Genomic DNA, 20,171 nt, shown 5'->3' with positions numbered 1-20,171 from the left:
GGCCATGGGAGATGTTCAACTTCACTTTCATGTTCATCAAACCACTCTGTCACCAGTCTTGCTGTGTGTATTGGTGCATTATCATCCTGATACACAGCACCGCCTTCAGGATACAATGTTTGAACCATTGGGTGCACATGGTCCTCCAGAATGGTTCGGTAGTCCTTGGCAGTGACGCGCCCATCTAGGACAAGTATTGGGCCTAGGGAATGCCATGATATTGCAGCCCAAACCATCACTGATCCACCCCCATGCTTCACTCTGGGCATGCAACAGTCTGGGTGGTACGCTTCTTTGGGGCTTCTCCACACCGTAACTCTCCCGGATGTGGGAAAGACAGTGAAGGTGGACTCATCAGAGAACAATACATGTTTCACATTGTCCACAGCCCAAAACTTTCACTGCTGGCACCATTGAAACCGACGTTTGGCATTGGCACGAGTGACCAAAGGTTTGGCTATAGCAGCCCGGCCATGTGCATTGACCCTTGTCAGTTTTGGTTGAGGTGCACATTTAATTCTGCAGTGAGTTGGGCAGCTGTGGTTTTATGTTTTTTGGATACAATCCGGGTTAGCACCCGGACTTCCATTTCAGACAGCTTCCTCTTGCGTCCACAGTTACTCCTGTTGGATGTGGTACGTCCTTCTTGGTGGTATGCTGACATTACCCTGGATACCGTGGCTCTTGATACATCACAAAGACTTGCTGTCTTAGTCACAGATGCGCCAGCGAGACGTGCACCAACAATTTGTCCTCTTTTGAACTCTGATATGTCTCCCATAATGTTGTGTGCATTGCAATATTTTAAGCAAAACTGTGCTGTTACTCTGCTAATTAAACCTTCACACTCTGCTCTTACTGGTGGAATGTGCAATCAATGAAGATTGGCCACCAGGCTGGTCAAATTTAGCCATGAAACCTCCAACACTAAATTGGCCAGTGTTTCAGTTTCATTGTCCAACCCCTATGTGTGTGTGTGTGTGTGTGTGTGTGTGTGTGTGTATATATATATATATATATATATAATGATATTATAAATAATAATAATCTTTATTATATTTATATATACTTGTTAACCCTTTCTTTTTAATACTTTTTGGTACAAGTTTACACTTTAATTTTTCTTTTTTGTGATATAATTTTTGTCAATAATATATAAAGTCTATCAAAGCAGAGAGAGAGAGAGATATGAGAACTTTTGTTCCCATGATCTACAGGAAATTAATTCCTCATAAATAAATCTAAATAAATGAATGTACTTAAGGTCTTCATTTCAATAGCACTGATGCTAGTTAACCAAGTCGAGTATTTACCAATGAGACAATATTTTTTATTTATTTATTTATTATTATTATTTATTTATTTATTTTTAAAAAGGGCTCAATTCCCTAATTCTGGAATCACCATTTTGACTAAGTTCACAGGACCCTACATGATTGTCTTTCACACATTACATTAAATGCTCAGTTTACTCAGTCCGCTGTTTTACCGCAGGTTCGATAAATGTTCAAGTCTGAAAAGTCCTGCAGTCCCAAATCATTACTCTCTCCACCGCGAGATCCAGGAGGCCGAGCCGGTAAACTGAGACACACACACACATCCTCCAGCCTTTACTGTGTGTGTTGGACTTGTCGCTCATGATGAGTGCCAGTTCCTGGTTTGAAGTGATGTTTATTTTATTTGGCATTAGAGGAGACGTGTGGAGGAAAACAGCGGCTCAGGGTCTGAGCTTCAGTCTCCTTCGTCTCCGAAGAGAGATCTGTACAATTTCATCCACAAGATCAAGTCTGCAGAGCTGCGGGTGAGAAATGAGGGCATGCATAAATAAATTAATTAATAGTAATTACTTAAACAAATAAACAATTGCATAAATTAAAAAAAAATAAAGTAAATAAGTAATTGCATGAATAAATAAACACTTACTTAAATAAATAAATAAATAATTAAATAAATGTATGTGGTGCAATAAGAAATAAATAAGATATTCTTATTGTTATTATTATTATTATTATGAGAATAATGTAACCATTAAAATATTTTCGATTTAACAATTGTTAATTTGTTACAATTAATTTATAACCTAATTTATACTCAAATAAATCATTTAAGGTTAAGTGAACCAGGCTAAAAACTGGAAGCTAGCTTAAAGTATGCTGAGCGAGTGAGCTACCTGGCCACAAAGTGTATTAATACAGACACAAACGAAGGTACATTTATGTGGTGTTTGAGTTGTATGACTTTAGAGAAAGTTTATAGAGATAAAGTTTGATTTATTGTGATTTATCTCGATGTTTTCACAATCCTATGTGTTCCTGATTCAGTACATGCTAATTAACCCAGCATCTAAAAACGTGTGTGTGTGTGTGGTGCAGCAGCTGGTGAGATTCAGAAGAGTAAAGTCGAGTAGGATCAACATCAAGATGTGTCTTTTGTGCTTTTGGTTTCTCTGGTTGTTGAACGAGATGAGAAGGAGAACTAGAAGAAGCTGCGAAACAGCTGGCCTAGTGAGGAGACCATGCTAAACAATTAGCCCTGACTCCATAATCTTGTTCTCAAGACCGCATCAGAGGTCATGCTCAAATGTCTGGCAGTTTTAGGACTTAAACTTGTCCTTTGTTACAAAATAAACTTAAAGCCTCATTGATTTGATTTGATGTGAATTTCCCTTTGGGATGAATAAAGTATCTGTCTGTCTGTCTGTCTGATTTATTTATTTTTCAGGATCCCGAATCGTTACAGAAAGCGTTCCTTCAGGACCAGCAAGAGCAGACGAGCTCCAAGCAGCTACTGACAATGTAACTAGTGTTTTTACTGCATTATTTCAGACGTTTATTTGAATTATTTAGCGCAAGATTAATTCATTTGTCATTTATTTTGGAAAGATGCAGTATTTTATAGCTATGTACACCGACCAGGCATAACCTTGACCACCTGTCTAATATTGTGTTGGTAACCAAACAGCCCTGACCCGTCCTGCACTGTGTATTCTGACACCTTTCTATCAGAACCAGCATTAACTTCTTCAGCAATTTGAGCAACAGTAGCTCGTCTGTTGGATCGGATCACACGGGCCAGCCTTCACTCCCCACATGCATCAGTGAGCCTTGACCGCCCATGACCCTGTTGCCGGTTCACCACCGTTCCTTCCTTGGACCACTTTTGATAGATACTGACCACTGCAGACCGGGAACACCCCACAAGAGCTGCAGTTTTGGAGATGCTCTGATCCAGTGGTCTAGCCATCACAATTTGGCCCTTCGTCAAACTCAAAGCTCAAATCCTTACACTTATATATCCCTAATATATCCCACCCACTAACAGGTGCCATGATGAGATCATCAGTCTTGTTCACTTCACCTGTCTGTGCTCATAATGTTATGCCTGACTGATGTATGCTACAATAATAAAAATGGTGCATTGAAACAGTTGCACATGCTCAGGGATCATTCTGACAGCAGGTTTGTGAATGAGGTCATGTGACTACTTTGGAAATGGGAGACAAAAAAAAATGTGCAAATTTATGGTCAAAATGATTTGAATATAATTTCTGAAATGCAAAGAAACACGAGAGAGAGAAAGGAAGCCAGGAAACTAGGTTTATGGTGAAAGTTAGACTTTTAGTCCAAACACTAAAAGTGTGTGTGTGTTGGTGTGTGTACAGTCTGAGAGAGCTGGAGCATCCTCAACCTCCGTGGGACCAGCAGCCAGACCGCAGGCAGCTCGAAACACACCGGCAAACCCAGGAAGTGCGCAAAGCTCCACCCATCACTTGGTGGAAAGCTCTGAGAGTGGAGGACGAAAATCACAGCTGGAACACCCGAGACGTCCAGGACACCACCAGGGACATGCAGGAGAAGATCAGCGCTCTGGAGATCCAGCTGAAGGAGGCGCAGATAGAGGTGATGGAGAGGAAGTTCTAAGTTACCAAGTATTTCCGTATCATTAAAACAATCGAGATGTGAAAAATCAGCAATTTGTTAAACAGCAACGCACCTTTAGTCTCATTAAGAAACATCAGGATTTCAATATACATGAATATGCAAATTAGACACACCCCCTTGTCCATCTCTGACAGCCTTATGTCACACATATTAACTAACAGGGTTAATGCTAGTAAGGTAGCACAAAATATTCTTTTATTTTAATCTTCATGTATTTTTTTTTATTTTTAAACAAAGCAATAATGTTGCCATTATACTAGCCAGCTATTAACCTGTTAATCCAACAAAGTTTGGAGTTTTTAGGTAATACTTTGTGGTAATTTGCACATTGGTTGAAATCTCTGAAGCTTATTTTGTAATAGATCTCAGGTGTAGCCCCACCCACAAATTTGTTTAATCCAGAAGTATTGGGACATTCTATTTTCCCCAAGTAGAAAGATGGGATTTTATGTTTAAGAAGAGTTCACAACTCTTTTAGTTACTTCCTGTTAAGTTTAAAAGAAAAGAAACACCCAAACCCCATTTTGATGATGGCGTTAGGTCCAAAAGCGCAGAAAGGAGTTAAGAGAAGCACAAATCCGGACACAGAGGGCAGACGTGGCCGTGCAGACGGAGCAGGTTGAAGATGAGAGGAAACGTGTCGCTGCTGAGGAAGTTCTGGAGTCTATCAGAAAGGTGGAGGTGGTGGTGATGAGGGCGCTGCAGGCTGCCGAGACGCTGACTGAAAGCGAGAGGAGGATGAAGGAGAGGATGGAGGCCATCAGCCACAAGGTGGAGGAAACTCTGAGCAGAACAGCAGACACTGAGGAGCAGCTGAAGGGACTGGAAAACCGGGTTTCCTCCTGCATGAAGGTAGGATTCTCTTTCTCTAGGATTTTGGAAGTGTGTAAGTCATGATATGTGTTTTATTTATTTACATGAAACCACTCTTGCACTTCTATAAATTGTAGTACATTTCCACATTCTTATTTTATTTAAATGGCTGTGAAACCTAGCTAACGTAAAATTAATAAAACGGTCATAATCACAAGGAGAAGCAACCAAAAATGAGATTATCAGTGGGCAGAAATTCTAGCTAATCTGCTAGTTTGCTTCCCACAAGGTTTCTGTGTGAAATAATAATTGTTTTTTGGTTGTTTAACAATCCAAAGTATAAGGAAGAATGATTTTAAAAGACCCCCCCCCCAAAAAAAAAAAAAAAAAAAAAGGGAAGAAGCCATGGTTTTGAGACAAGCTCTTCAGTTTCCAGACCTGACCTGAATATATAATGAAAATATATATATATATATATATAAAATAATGAAAGTCAGTCATAGTAAGACTGAGTACATGTGTGTGAATGAAAGGGAGGGAAGTGGAACAGTAAGATTACAGGGTGAAGAGATGAAGAAGATACAGGAGTTTAAGTATTTGGGGTCAACAGTCCAGAGTAATGGAGAGTGTGGGAAAGAGGTAAAGAAGCGAGTGCAGGCAGGTTGGAATGGGTGGAAGGGAAAAGCAGAAAGAAGATCTATTTCTCCAAAATACAAAGAACACTCAGATTGGTTTTCTGTCGTTTCCAAAGACTCCATGTTTAATTTTTTACCTCAGGTTGATCCTCAGTTCTTAAGTTTAACATGAAGACTGTAACTTCCTGTGTATTCGAAGATGGACACAGTGATCAGACTGTCAGATTGTCAGACTGACCTCAGATCAGTTGAAGAGACTCATGAAATGCTACGCTAGCTAACAAGTCTGCAGTCTGTCAATTAAAGGCCAACTTCTGACAAAGCTATGATTTTATAAATGTCAGTCTTTTATATGAAATGGTTCAAATGGTAGTTTGTTAAAAGCAAGCCACTTTTTGTGTTGTTTTTTTTTCAACTACTTGTAATATTGCTAACCAAATCGGCTTGCTAACTGTTAGCATTAGCTGATCTGCTTAAGCTAACCGTTAATGCTAGTTCAATTTTAAGATGTTGTATTACTCAGTAAAGTGAACTTGAGGTCTTGTGAAGCAGAAAAATGATTTAATAGTAAATATCATCATCATTTAGTTATGGATCTCAATTTTACTCCCTTTTAAGTATAATAACCTCCTTTAGCATTACTTTTTTTAATTATGATAAAAGAAAAAGCTAAACAGACTCGATGGCTCATTAGTTATTAGTAGAATGTTTTTTAGATATAACTTTCTGGTTTATGTTGTCGTTATGATGTACAAATGTTTGCATATTACTTGTATCATTTATATATATATGAGTAATAAATGAGATATAATTATATCATTTTAGATTATATATATATATATATATATATATATATATATATATATATATATATATATATATATATATATATATATATATATATATATAATCTAAAATGCTTCTCAAATATATTTAAGACTTCAGATATTTCAGCACGGCCGGACGCAAGTTCATCAGACACTGGACATCATCCGGTGGTCTGCAGTGACATCATCATCTCAGAGCCTTCAAACCCGAACACGACAAACCGTAAGCTCTTTAGTCCTTTACATCAGCTTTTATTTTACGTCTCTGGGTTGAGAAATAATTCCTTCCTCTTCCTGCTTGATCCTCAAGGGCCTCAACAATGGCTTCCGTCCAAACTCAATTAAAATCCAGCTTTATTTTCTCCATCCTCCAATCTGCATCTCTCTCTCTCACACACACACACACACACAGGGTAGAAACTTCTGCTTCTTCTCACACACTGGTTAATATGGTATGAAACGCCTGTTGCTCGAATCCATGTGAAGAAGAAGCTGTAACTGGAAGTGTAAAGAAAGCGATCTTCATCTTGCATGTCCTGACCATTCTTATCATGTGACCACTGTTTTCCCTGTTCCGCTCCGCTGTGATGAACAGTGTTGTGTTTGCATTGCAAATGAGCGAGGTACATGAAGGACTGCTATGGAAGTTTCACTGGAGGCATAAAACATCAAGTTCAGTTATAATGTGGGATTAGAGTTGATTACAGATTATTATAGTTTAAAGGAGCTGAATTCTAGATTTTTACATATATATATATATATATATATATATATATATATATATATATATATATATATATATATATATATATATATATATATATATATATATCATACACATACACACAATGGTTTATTTGATGCTGATTGTTAGTGTTGCTCTGTTTGTTTTCTGGATCTGTTTATGGGCTGCTTTTATTATACATTATACTGCTTTATATTTTTTTTAAATGCTCAAATGTGAGCCCTATTCGGACAGGATTGTACTGTAATCTCTATGTGACTTCTTTGCCTAATATAACTCATGTCTGGACACTACATACACTACATACATACACTACATACACTATACACTCGCCTGTCCAGTCAGCAAATCTATCTAATCAGCAAATCATGCAAAAATGCATGTAGGTACAGGTAAAAAACTTCAGCTAATGTTTATATCAGAATAAGGAAAAAATCGTGATTTCTTTGACTGGTATGGTTGATGCTTTGCGTATTTCACAGTCTGCTAGGATTTATCTCTAGAGTAAAACAGAATGGTGTGAAAAACAAAAAAACATCCTGCAAGTGAAGTGTCTGAAGGTTAACACCTTGTTGAGAGAGATCAGGGGAGATTGACCACTGACAGGAAGTCTACAGGAACTCAAGAGAAGTGCTCTTTGCAGCTGTAGTGAGCAGAAAAGCAACTCAGATTGAACAACACATGAGATACAACAGCAGAAGAACACATCAGGTTCCACTTCTCTCAGCCAAGAAGAGGAATCTGAGGCTATCATGGGATATTAAAGTGAAACAAAGCAGCTGACGACTTCAAGGAGTAAACAAAAGTGATGAGGCAGGAACAAGATGCTTTAGGGGTGCTGTTTCTTTTCGAGAAACGTGAACTGTAATCATTTCAAATCAGTTGGATGTCTTTATATTTTGCGTTAGATTGTTTGGAGACGGTAATGTAATGTCTGTAAGGTTTGGAAATCTGTGCCCTGAGAACTTTCAGATGATTCCTCCAAGTCGTCCAACACCATCTGTGAAATTAGCCCTAGCTCCATATGACCGCATTCAATGCTGCATTACTTCCTGTCTATAACTTGCCGCATCATTTCTTTTGGTGAGATTTTACTGGATAGAGTTTGAAACTTTTTCAATAAGGTTCTATTGAACACCTTTACAGTTCTAGCATTCCTATGAAGAACCCTACAGCAGGGGAGTTCTTGCTTTCAAAAAGCCTGGGGGGGCAAAAAGAAACGAGGCTGAAGTCTGTGAGCATCAATGAATCCAGCTTAAAGAGCCTTGGAGTGGAGTCTTACTGTGTGTATGTGTGTGTGTGTGTGTGTGTGTGTGTGTGTCTTGCTCGTCCTCATCTCTGATCTGACCGATTGGTGACGGATCCGCTCATGAGTTATGAAGCAGAATAATTTCTCCAATCCTGATCCTTTTTATTTTATTTAAAATGGAAATATCGGTGTCTGTATGAACCATGAACATGTACAGAGAAATAGCCTCATCTCTAAAGGTATTAACACACACACACGTGCAAACACAGGTCCGTGGTGTGGGCCGTGCGATCAGGGGCTCATGTAAATGGTTGCCAGGTTATTGTTGCCCGGAGATATGGAGAGGGAGTTGAAAAGAAGTATGGAAAACTCGAGCACCAATCATTTGTCTGAACCTGTATCAGTACGTCAGCATAGAGCAGACTGCCCATTTGTAATGGTTTATAACACACGGTCATTTGCATGCCGGACCAGTGAGATGCAAATAAACCCATGCGCCTCTTTGTAACTGCTTCCCTTCAAACAGGTGGCTGCTTTCCGCACGCAGGAGCCGAGGATAACAGCCGAGAGGTAAGAGCTCATCTCCTTTCCACAGCACACTCCCTTTCTCCACTAAGGAACAAAACGGCCTGGATGTTTTGATTTAGGTATCAACTGATGCTTTCATGGATAACACATCTCCGTGTAAAATGATTCCTAAGTGATTCCATTTCTTACTGATTTTCATTGGTCAATTTAAGGGAAGTTATAAAGAAGAATTTTTTTAGTTTTTTGGACCTGCTGAGCCTTGCATAAGTATTCACCCCCCACCAAACTTTGCCACATTGGATTTATTATTTGGGATTGTATCATCTAGAATAAATGTAAGTATTCGGCTTATCGGTGGTTCTCGGGTCTTCATCATGTTGTTTAACAAACTTTGACGAATGTAATATCGAGGTCACGTGACCCTTAAAGTGCAAACTTTGTACTCCATTGAATTAATTTAGGGCTTTTAATTAATTATAATTTAGCAATAGGGGACAAATACTTGTGCAATCACAAACTTTTATAGTTAAATCGTTTAGAAAGATAGATATACTTTATTGATCCCATAAGGGTCTTTTCCATTTCTTTATTTCTATTATTAGACATGCAAGCTCCATCATGTCCATATTAGACTTCAATCAGTAGTGGGAATATGTTTCAGAAGATTTCACGAAGGAAATATCCATTTTTGTATAAATTATTATAACATTCGAGAACATCTATAATGTACTTTTAAACTGTCGGACTAAAAATAGCAAAGCTTTAAAATAAGTAAGTAAATAAAAGCTTGCTTTCACTATTTTGTCCATTTGAACCACCACAATACCTGCTACTGTGTTTGTAAAAGAGGCTTTAAGCTCCGCCCACTTCACAGTAATGCCATGTTGTATATCTGTGATTTGATGATTGGATCAGTTTCCTTTTTAAGCTATAAATATAAACCACAGTAACTAGAGTGGAAACGTTAAACCCCGTCGTATTTAAAACCACGTTCTTCACATCCTAAACCAAAAAATTCTTTCTAGATGACGATCATTTATGAAATTTTATATTCATTCATTCCTTGTAGATTTCCCTAAATGTTTATTGGACTTGACTTTATACAGGGATGTAAACATACTTCATTACTTTATTGTACTTGAGTGCTATTTTTTTGGAAGCCTTTGGAAGCATCGTTGAATTCTAAAGTAAATTTCCAGATTTAAAAAATTCTTTTTTTTTTCTCCTTGTACCTTGGGTTTTACTTGGACCTTCAGAATCCTCAAAAAATTTCAGGCTGTTTGAGATTTCCAACTTTTTTTGAAGTCTCTTCTGCCTCCGGAGATGATCAGTTCATTAAGTATAAAGTAGTATATTGAGTTAAGTTTGGTATGCTGGCTAGTTTAGGGTTTAGCTAGATTAAAATGAGCTAGCTAGTTGAGTTTTGTAAACAAGCTTGTTGAAGTGTTTCCTGCTGATGTGCCTTAGCATTGATTCTAAAAGGGCTATCAGTCATCATCAGCAAATTCTACTCTTGGCAGCTTTTGGTGGGATTCAAACTCACAACCTTCTGCTCAGTAATCCATCACCTTAACCACTGAGCTACCACTTCTCTTACTCACTTCTACTACTTACCTCTCTAACCTCTTACTTTTGTAGCCTTCTGTAGTGTTTTCTTGGTTAAATAATAGTTGATTATGTCAAACATTTTCATTCTGTCATCATCCAAAGCGTAGATGTTTGGTTTTTAAATATTTAGCTTATTAGCTAAAAAATTAGATTTATTTTAGGGATCCATTAGAAATAAGTCTCAGCTGGGGAAGCAGGTGAAGATAGCTAGAAATGTCTACTGCTGAAATAAAAACTTGCCCTATTTACTCGTAGTGTCTCGTCTTAAAGAGGGAGCAGGGTATAAACATGCAGGCCATGGTACATGGGACACACTCCTCCTTCAGCTGCAGTTTGCTGGAGCGTCGGACGAGAGAGAGCACAGCAGTAGCTGCTCAGAGAGGCACAAAAAGCCTTCTCCTTAAATGGTCAAAGCTCCCAGGAGTCAAAGGGAGGCTGGTGTGGGGGGGGAAGTCAGGGAAAGGAAAAGAGGGAAAGAGTTAGAGAAAGGAGGGGGAGACGACAAGAGCTGGAATAGAGAAGAGGAAAGAAAGTAGCAGGAGCGTCGGTGATCTGTAGACTTTCAGGTACAGTGTGACTGCGGATTTTATTTATTACACATGCGGCACTAATGCTCGGACAGCTGCAACTTTTTTTTTTTTAGAAACGTACGCATGATTGATGATGATGATGAATTCTAACGTGTAAGCCAGAGTGCTGGTTTGATTGTACATTCTTGCAAAAAACAAAACAAAAAAACATTGCATGTGCCATTCAAACATAGTTTTATGATGGGTTGAGATGGTGACCGTGTTTGCTCAGCTCGTCTCTGCTGGTTATTTATTTTTTTTATTTATGATGAAGCGGATTCTAACATGACGGCAGGTGAGCATCTCGGCTCATTCGGTCGTTTAGTCGCTGCTTCTTTATTGTAGAAGTTTTAAGCAAAACTGCTGAGCCGGAGTCGCCTTACATAACCGGCGGAGACAGAGAGGAGACCGGGCGTTCACTTTCTCATGGAGCCTCGGCGAGAGCTTCTCCGAAGGGGACCCCAAGGGACCTGGCAGACGCATGACCTCCTTCATCCTCTCCAGATTTATTTTTTTTCTGAGAGCGGAACTTTTTGCGGAGTAGGGACCGGGACGAAGGCGTGCTAAAAATAGCTTAATGAGAAGATTGTCCAATGTTAACCAGAAAGATAGGGAGAAGCAAGAAAGGCACAGATGTGATTTGATTACGCTGCTGTGTGTGGTGTAAAATAAAATGATTAATCCTGGAAGAAACAATAATAACAAGATGGAGGAAGTAGAAACGCAGCAAACACCTTAAAGAACATTTTACCCAGAAAGTTTTTTCATGCATTCCTAGCTAACTGATAGCTAACATTGGACCAGTTTAAAGTTAACAAGTCCACATTGCGTGTATAGATTTAACGAACATGCAACGGTCTCCGATTACCTTGATTAGAAGGCGAGGGCAGCAGATCAGCACAACATTCGAGCAGGAAAATCGGGTCAGAACACGAGCACAGGCCGAAAGAGAAAGATAAAGTGAAGGGGCGGGGCTTCCAGAGAATCAGTTAATCTCAGAAAGGTGTCGCAAAAAAAACGCTGCGACCCCTACGCAACGGTCAGTCGGTCCAGATTTGTATGTTCAGGATGCCTGAACATTTTGTTAGCGATCAGTCATTACAGAACTCTTGCGTGAAGGTCGGAAGATCTGGGCCTAAATGTCAGAGATCTGTTGGAGATGATGGAATTAAAATGAAAGAGCAAGGTCAAATGGTTGGTTGTATAACCTGTATAAACACTAGAACAGGAAGTAAACCATTACCCATAAATTATTTGCTGAAATCTGTATTGGTTCAAAGAGTTCAGCAGCAAAACCACAACCTTAAACACTAAAAAAAAATGTAATCAGTTGAGAGTGTGACATTAGAAACTCTATTTTCTCTCTAGTTCCTTCGTAAATAAAGCCGGAATTCTGTTCCAGTGATGCTAAACTACTATGCAAAGCAAGCTAGCCACTTATGCAGCACTGTACTAACTATAATTAGCTTAGCTAATGTTTCCTCTTCAGCTGCTTTCAGAATTTAGCCATGTTTGCTTATAAGCTAGCTTATGTTCAACTGTAATATTTGGCAACTACTAAATTTCTTGTACAGCTACACTAGTCTTAAATTTGTAATAAATAAACTTAATTAAATGAGAAATCGATGCTAGTTCCAGTTACGGTAAGCAGACTTCATGTTATTACCGCTAACCTGGCCTCTAGATTGTCATAATGCTAATTTGAACACTAGTTCTTCATCATCTAGCAAGAATGCTAGTTTTAGTCATATGAATGTGAATGCTAGTGCAAGTTATAACACTGACTAAATGCTAAGTCATGATACTGACCTCTAGTTCCAGTCAGAAGACTAATTTGAATGCTAGTTCCAGTCATGAGTTGAATGTGAGCGCTAAGTTCCTGTCATAAAATGCAAATGTGGTCACTAATTCGATTTATCAATGCCAACATAACCGCTAGTTCTAGTCTTAGTGAGGGTATAGCCTCTAGTTCCAGTCACAAAACACTAATGTGATTGCTAGTTTCACTAAATGCTAATGTGAGTGCTAGGTCCGGTTATAAAAAGCTAGTTTGGCTATTAGTTCCAGTGATATGACAGGAACTAGCATTCGCTAGTTTAAAAAAGTCATTTAAATGCTAGCTCTAGTCATGGTGATGGTGACGTCTGTTTCCAGTCAGAAAACACTCATGAGATTGCTAGAATGCTAAAAGAAATGCTAATGTGGGCACTGGTTCTAATCAATAATAGTAACATTACCTCTAGTTTTTGTCATAATACCAATGTGAGTGCTAATTCCATTTATTAATGCGTACAGTCATAATAATTTGAATGCTAGTTTTAGTCATACTGATAACATGACCTTTTCTAAGTCATAAAACATTAATGTGCTGCTAGTTTCAGTCATAATACTAATGTGAGCGCTAGTTCCAGTTATAAAATGCCAATTTGGCCATTAGTTCCAGTGATATGACAGAAACTAGCATTCTTACTAGTGTTAACACTAATTTGAATGCTAGATCTAGTCATAGTGATAGTGACCTCTATTTCCATCCCAGAGAGTGCTAGAACATTAAAAAAAGAAAAGAAAAGAAAAAAGGCGAATGTAGGGACTGGTTCTATTTAATAATACTAACATAACTGCTAGTTTCTATCATAACTGCTAGTTCCTGACGTAATACCAATGTAAGCGCTAATTCCATTTATTAATGCACGCAGCATACACACGCTCTAGTCATTAAACGCTAGTTCCCATTATTAAATAACAACATAAACACTAGGTCCAGTCACAATACTAATTTGAATGCTAGTTTCAGTCGTAAGTCATGTGAGAATGCCATATGGATTTGGATGTGAAAGCTAGTCATAATGCCAATGTGAGCACTCATTGTTCCAGTCATGACGCTAATTTGAATACTAGATCCAATCATGCTAATGTGTGCACTAGTTCCATTTCTTAACGCTAATATAACCACTAGTTTCAGTCATAAGACTAGTGAGAATGCTAGTTCCAGTCATAAAATGCTAATATGCCTACTAGTCCCATTTATTCACGCTAAAGTAACTGCTAGTTCAAGTCATAACACTAATGTGAATGCTAATTCCAGTCATAAAACATTAATATGTGCACTAGTTCCATTTACTAATGCTAATATAACCACTAGTTTCAGTCATAAGACTAGTGAGAATGCTAGTTCCAGTCATAAAATGCTAATATGCTCCATTATATAATAATCTAATAATAATAATCTATAATAATATATAATAATCTCCATTAATAATGCTAAAGTAACTGCTAGTTCAAGTCATAACACTAATTTGAATGTTAGTTCTAGTCAGAATGATCGTGATGTCTAGTTCCAGTCAGAATATGAATGTGAGCGCTAGTTCCAGTCATAAGGGTAGTGTAACTGTATCAGTCATAACGCTAACGTTCCTAGTTCAAATAAAGTCTGAATCTTTTCAGAAATGAGTTAATGTGCTGAAAGGAATTGCAAAAGGCTAGAGGCTAGGATCCCACAGTCTCACTGTCACGGTTTGGGTTCGAATCCTATCCCAGCCACTTTGGAGTTAAATCTCTCTCGGTGCCGGTCCTGAGCCTGGATAAAACTCGAGGAGCTCTGACCCCTAACAGGAGGTTTTGAATGAAAACATCAACTAGCTATTGAAATGTTTAAGTAGTCACTTGAACTAAGTTTACTCCAAAACAAGTAGGCATGGAAATGACCTCATCATGGACCTAATGGTATTTGTAAGTTCTAAAATGACCTAAAAAGCTTTAACTCTTACAGAAGCCCCCTTTTTTGATGGTTAATGGTTCCAAGTTCTATGTCCTAAGCTGCTAGATTGAACCTTGTGGTGCATTCAGGTGCTTTCTCTGGCTTTGTTCTAGTATCTGTTTGAGTTAGCTACAGCTACTAAAGGAAATAAAACAGGGATTTTTTTTGGTGTTTTGGACTCATTTTTTGAAGATCCCAGTGGAAGCTGATAGAATTTGTGTTTCAGGGGACATCCCAGGACACGAAGGATACGACTCGAACTCTGAACGACTCGTCTGAACCGCTGGTGAAGTGCGAAAACGTTGTTCTCTCAGACTCTTCTTCTTCAGGTACTGCAGACATCATCATTATCATCATATTCTCTGAAATTAAATGTAGCTGCCTCCAGTGTCAAATTGTTTTAGTCGGGTTTTAAATAGAATTAAAGCATAACGTCTGCAGGGGAATGGGCTTATGTTGCTGCTGGTTCCTGTCTGTTTAGATCATCTTCCTGTGGGACTTGTTAACAAACAAAACCCACCAGCGCAGAACTGCAGTGAGAGAGAATCTACTGCTGCTGCTGCTGCTGCTGCTGCTCACGATCCCGTACCGGAAACTTCCCTGAGCGCTGCCTGCGAGGAGCGAAAGCGCCATGACATACAGAAGAACGGAGCCGGGTCAGTGTTTACATTCTCCCAGTTCTTGCAGGATGAGTCGTGAGTGTGTGTGTTTATGTAAAATCCCTTCACAAAGAGGTGAGACTGTGCAGAAACGCCAGAGTTTACATTGTCACCCACTGAAACTCCGATTAATTACCACAGGCTCTCTACGAGTTCCTGCTAAAATCCCGAGTGCTTTTAGTTTGGAATGAAAGGCCCATGTGTCACGTCGAACAAGGACATGTTTTTGTTGCTTAGGTAATACAACAGGATACGTTCTCCGCTGTTATTATGCACAATGATGAATTGCATCTAGTAAGGCCTGTTTAGTATTTATAAAGGCCAGTATTTTCCTCCAGGTTCTACTTCGGGTCAGAGGAACCAGGCGGCACTGACGACTCTCTGAGAAAGTCTGAAGAACAGTCAGACAGTGGAGTTTCACTAGAAGAAGCTGACCAAACCGTCAAAGAGCTAGAGGAGAAGAAAGATCCCAACCGTGATCAGGACGACGAGGGAAGGAGCCGAGAATCCGCGAGTTCTGGGAGTTCAGAATCGGGACCGAGGGAAGTCTTGGAGAAAGGGTGTTCTGCAGAACCGGAGCAGGGTGACCAAACTTTCCCAAACTTCCTCTTAAGTGGAGGTGGATGTTTGGAAGAAGAATCAGGAAGACTAGAGGAGACAAACAGGAGTGTAAAGGATTCACTAACAAAGTGGAGGTGCTGCATAGCAGAATCAGGAAACGTACAAAGTTCTGATGTGTATGAAGGTGGAAGCGTCCAGGTCCAGATTGCAGAACCGACTGGAAAACTAAAGGTAACGATCTCTATGTTTTTAAAATTCAATTTCCTGATGATGTTTCTACAATATTTAATATTAAATGAAGGCTTTTGACATTTATACTCCATAAAAACACCTTGGATATTTATTAAGGTTTGTCCCAAACATGATGCTTGATTTTGCTTCAGCTTTTTTTTTTTTTTTTATTATTTGCAATGCAAATTTGATTTTTTGTGGGTTTTTTTGGTGGAAAACTACTAGAATTGGTGAAATCACAAGCACAGGATGCTTCTTTTAATCTCTTACCAGTGAAGACACGTGCACATGTAATGACTTTCTTTGAGAACTTTGATGAATTATCATGATGTCACATGACACGTCTTGGGGAAAAAGTTTGACACTTAAGTTCATTTCTGTGATCACAAAAGTACAAAATCCTGGAGGGACTGACTACAGGAAACATTTTAGTTTGCTTTTCTACTACCATGCCTACATGATAAATTTATATTTATTTAGTTCATTTTCTGTTAATATTGAGACACCGGAATAATCAGGTCCACACCATCGTCCAGGCCAACATGAAATATCTTGAATTAACACAATTACTTTAAGGTTGACTTTTGATTGATTAACACCGATTAGCTAAAACAAAATGACTTCATAACAAAGTCTAAAGGGTTAGTTTTGAGTTTCATTAAAAAAAAGAGAGTGCTGATTGTTGGCAAGAAATCTGAAATCTGAGCTCAGAACATCTGAACAGTTAAAGCTTTGAATGGTTCTGCGACCACAAAGATGTCACTAGGCCTCTCGAGCCTCATAAATCTATTGGGCAAATTAGTAAATATAAAATGATCAATGTAGAGTATTTATAAATATAGAGGAGTGAGATTTAACAGAGAAATTCTCTCCATTCCCCTCTCTAAGGGTATTTACCAATGTAGGGAGTAAAGTGGGGAGTATTAATGAGTATTTATCAATAAGGCGAGTGACGTATTTACTAACAGTATTTATCAATAGTATAGTAAAGTAAAGTGGAGAATATTTATCCAAGAGTATTTACTAACATGAATTTTCTATATTGCCCTCTAAGACTATTTGCAAATATAGGGAGTAAAGTGGAAAGTATTTATTTATCTATCAATATAGGCGCATGAAGTGGAGAGTATGTACTAACAGAGAGGAGTGAGATGTAGAGTATTTATCAGTAGGGGAAATAAAGAGGAGAGTATTTAAGAGTATTTGTTAGCAGAGGGGGTTAAAGTGGAGAGTATTTATCCATCAGTACATATCAATAGAGGGAGCAAAGGTGAGAGTTTTTATCCAAATGTATTTATCAGTATAGGTGACTAAAGAGGAGAGTATTTATCCAAGAGTATTTACTAACAGAGGGGAGTAATGTGGAGACTATTCATGTGTATTTATCAATAGAGGGAGCAAAATGGAGGGTATTTTTCCAAGAGCATTTATCAGAAAAGGGGAGTAAAGTAGAGTATTTATCCAGGAGTATTTATCAGTATATGAAATGAAGTGGAGAGTATTTACTCCCTTCTGTTAGTAAATACTCTTGGATAAAGTGAAGAGTTATTTATCTAAGAGTATTTATCACTAGAGGGGAGTTAAGTGTATAATATTTATTCAACGGATTATTTCCAAGGAGAGGGGAATGAAATGTAGAGTATTTATCTAACAGCATTTCTCTGCTAGAAGGGGCTAGAAATAAAACCCTTGCATTGATTGATTTAAGCTATCAGCCTTTAATTAGATAATAAACCAATGACCAATGTTTTGGCCTAAAAAGTGTAGTTGTATATTGATGTGATGTGTGTATAATTAACACTGGTGCTGTTGGTTCCATCTTGGCACCGAAATAACTGGATCCAATAGGAATCATGTGAATGAACATTTGCTGATTGTGACACACACTTCAGAAACAATCCATGTGCTATTTTAACCGGCAGATGTTTTCAAAATCTACAGTAACATCAGGATGATGGAAGTCTCTCAAACTCTGTTTTAAATAACCTACTGAAAAGTTGGAAGAAAAAAGGCGTTGATTAGCGTTCTGTGATCGTCCGTGTACGTGACCTTCAGTCGCACTTTGCTAAGAACGTTCAGCAGATATGGGATTGCTTTTCTGACCCGTGACGGTTCTAATCTTTGTTTGAAAGGTGATGGTGTTGAATACCGTGATGCCCCACAGGCTTGGATGTTCCAGTTTCTGATTCGATAATCATAATCTGATTCTTCTTCCTTTTAAGGCCTACCAGCTCTGAGGTTTCAGCAGATGTGATTAAGAAAAACGAAGGCATCTGACTAGTTAATAAAGAACAGAGAAGGTCAGGAAGGTGTGGATCAGTGCTACTCGACAGGAAATAACCAGAAGTGGACATGGTGGGGGGGGCAAAAAGGAGTGTCTTTCATTTAAAAGCCAGTCTAGTTGCTGTTTTGATTCTGGGTGGATATTTTGAAGCTTTAAAAATGACAGTCTGAGGGGAGAAAAAAGTTCCTTTTCCTATAAATTCCCCAAAGGATTTCTGCTATAGGAAGTGGAATTCAGTGTTTAATTGTCCGTAAAACGGTCTTACTCTTTTTCTCTCTCTCTCTCTCTTCGGTTTCATCTTTCCTGTCTCTAAGAAAACAGAAACAGTGGGTTTTTTCTGTTTGGATTAACAGGAACCCAAAGATAGCTTTTGTAGCACTCTGATGAAATGAAAATAGATGTAATGGATTCAGGAATTCATTCCTCCGGGAGTTTGAAGTAGTCTCCCAATTTGGCTTCGGAACTTCTAGCTCCGTCTTCGAGAAAGCTTTTGCGAGAGTTGTTTTATGTGGAACGCAGCAACCGAGATACACGATTAAAACGTATTTATGGCTTTATAAACACGGGATTCCAGTGCAGCAACTCCGGCTCTGGGAATGCACGTTTAGGGCTTTTTCGGGATCTTGTTCATCAGGAAGATACAATCTGTAAATGCTAGCAATGTTCTTTTGTGTATACTTGTATTTCTCTTTCTGTTCTCGTCACTGAATGTACTGTACTGTCAGGAAGGACGTATCTGAGATCAGGATCGGTTTTGCATGAGGAAGCATTTCCTCTCGAGTTGCTCGGGTAGATGTAGAGCGATGGATCTTGGGGATAAAGGGGGAAAAAATGCTGCTGTTAATCGAGGTGTAAACATTTCCCCAAGGTTAAAACTTTGGGATTAAAAGTGTAAATCTGTGTATGGTGTCTCGCAGAAAGAAATCTCTGCCGAATGTGGAGCAGAAGGAGCTCCGGCTAATCCAGCTTCTCCGAGATCTTTTCATCTCGCAGTACCGGAGTCCCACACACCTTTCTTCTTCCCTCACACTCGCTCTCGCCCTCCGACCGCCCCCACCATGCCCACCCTGCCTGAAGAGGAGGAAGATTCTCCCGAGGAGGTCGACAGCGCCTCCAGCTCTCCGTCCTCTGTAAGTCCAGCTCTCAAGATCTTTTACATTATTATGATTTGACTTCAGCTAATGTAGAGCTTCAATCCCCTGCTGCTTGGTGGAAAGGGGAAAAAATGAGTCATGTTTAATCTGCAAGCCTCATTTAGGCCTTATTTTTTGAATAGGTTCCAGTTATTTTGGCTTGTTACCTTTTCATTTTTGGAATATTTTCCTGTTCTGTTATTAGCTGCTGATTATAATGAGCTAAAGTACACCATTCGGCTCCTTGGAGGATTTCATTTTGGAAATCTTTCACAGGAGGATTTGGACAATAAATTCTGCCGGGAAATGTTTTTGTCCTCAGCTTAAAACGTATAATAATTCTATCTGGAGTACGCTTTAAATTGCTTATTTAAATCAACTACGCATATTTAATTCCGTGCTATTTATTGACTTCATATCAGTGACATGGATGGAAGAAAACGAAGGCAAAAAATGAAGACTAGATGTTCATTTTGGATAAAAGTAATGGCACCCTGTAAAACAAAGGAATTAATCATTAAATTTCTAGGTGTGTCGTGATTGGGTGGCGCTCTTTCACAGCTTAGTTGTCATTTTGTTCTTTTCAGCTCTGCATGCTTGCCTTTTGTGGGCGTGGCTAAATGTAAAGCAG

The 20,171-nt window shown here is 38.7% G+C and overlaps 1 protein-coding gene across 2 annotated transcripts in view; it reads left to right on the top strand.

Annotated features, from left to right (window-relative positions):
- mrvi1 (murine retrovirus integration site 1 homolog) overlaps window positions 1-20,171 on the top strand; it is a 54,531-nt gene that overhangs the window by 10,118 nt on the left and 24,242 nt on the right. For both annotated transcript variants that reach the window (XM_058400558.1, XM_058400559.1), the window contains 11 exons: window positions 1,495-1,576; window positions 1,691-1,801; window positions 2,722-2,795; window positions 3,662-3,899; window positions 4,482-4,793; window positions 6,328-6,439; window positions 8,737-8,780; window positions 14,899-15,001; window positions 15,154-15,328; window positions 15,670-16,123; window positions 19,325-19,537. In XM_058400558.1, coding sequence (XP_058256541.1) covers window positions 1,495-1,576; window positions 1,691-1,801; window positions 2,722-2,795; window positions 3,662-3,899; window positions 4,482-4,793; window positions 6,328-6,439; window positions 8,737-8,780; window positions 14,899-15,001; window positions 15,154-15,328; window positions 15,670-16,123; window positions 19,325-19,537 — 1,918 coding nt within the window. The remainder of the gene's footprint in view (window positions 1-1,494; window positions 1,577-1,690; window positions 1,802-2,721; window positions 2,796-3,661; window positions 3,900-4,481; window positions 4,794-6,327; window positions 6,440-8,736; window positions 8,781-14,898; window positions 15,002-15,153; window positions 15,329-15,669; window positions 16,124-19,324; window positions 19,538-20,171) is intronic.

The sequence above is a fragment of the Hemibagrus wyckioides genome, linkage group LG10 (genome assembly GCF_019097595.1).
Source record: "Hemibagrus wyckioides isolate EC202008001 linkage group LG10, SWU_Hwy_1.0, whole genome shotgun sequence".
Classification (NCBI taxonomy): Eukaryota; Metazoa; Chordata; class Actinopteri; order Siluriformes; family Bagridae; genus Hemibagrus; species Hemibagrus wyckioides.
Note: the sequence above shows the minus strand (reverse complement) of the source record. Positions and strands in the feature narration are given on the sequence as shown.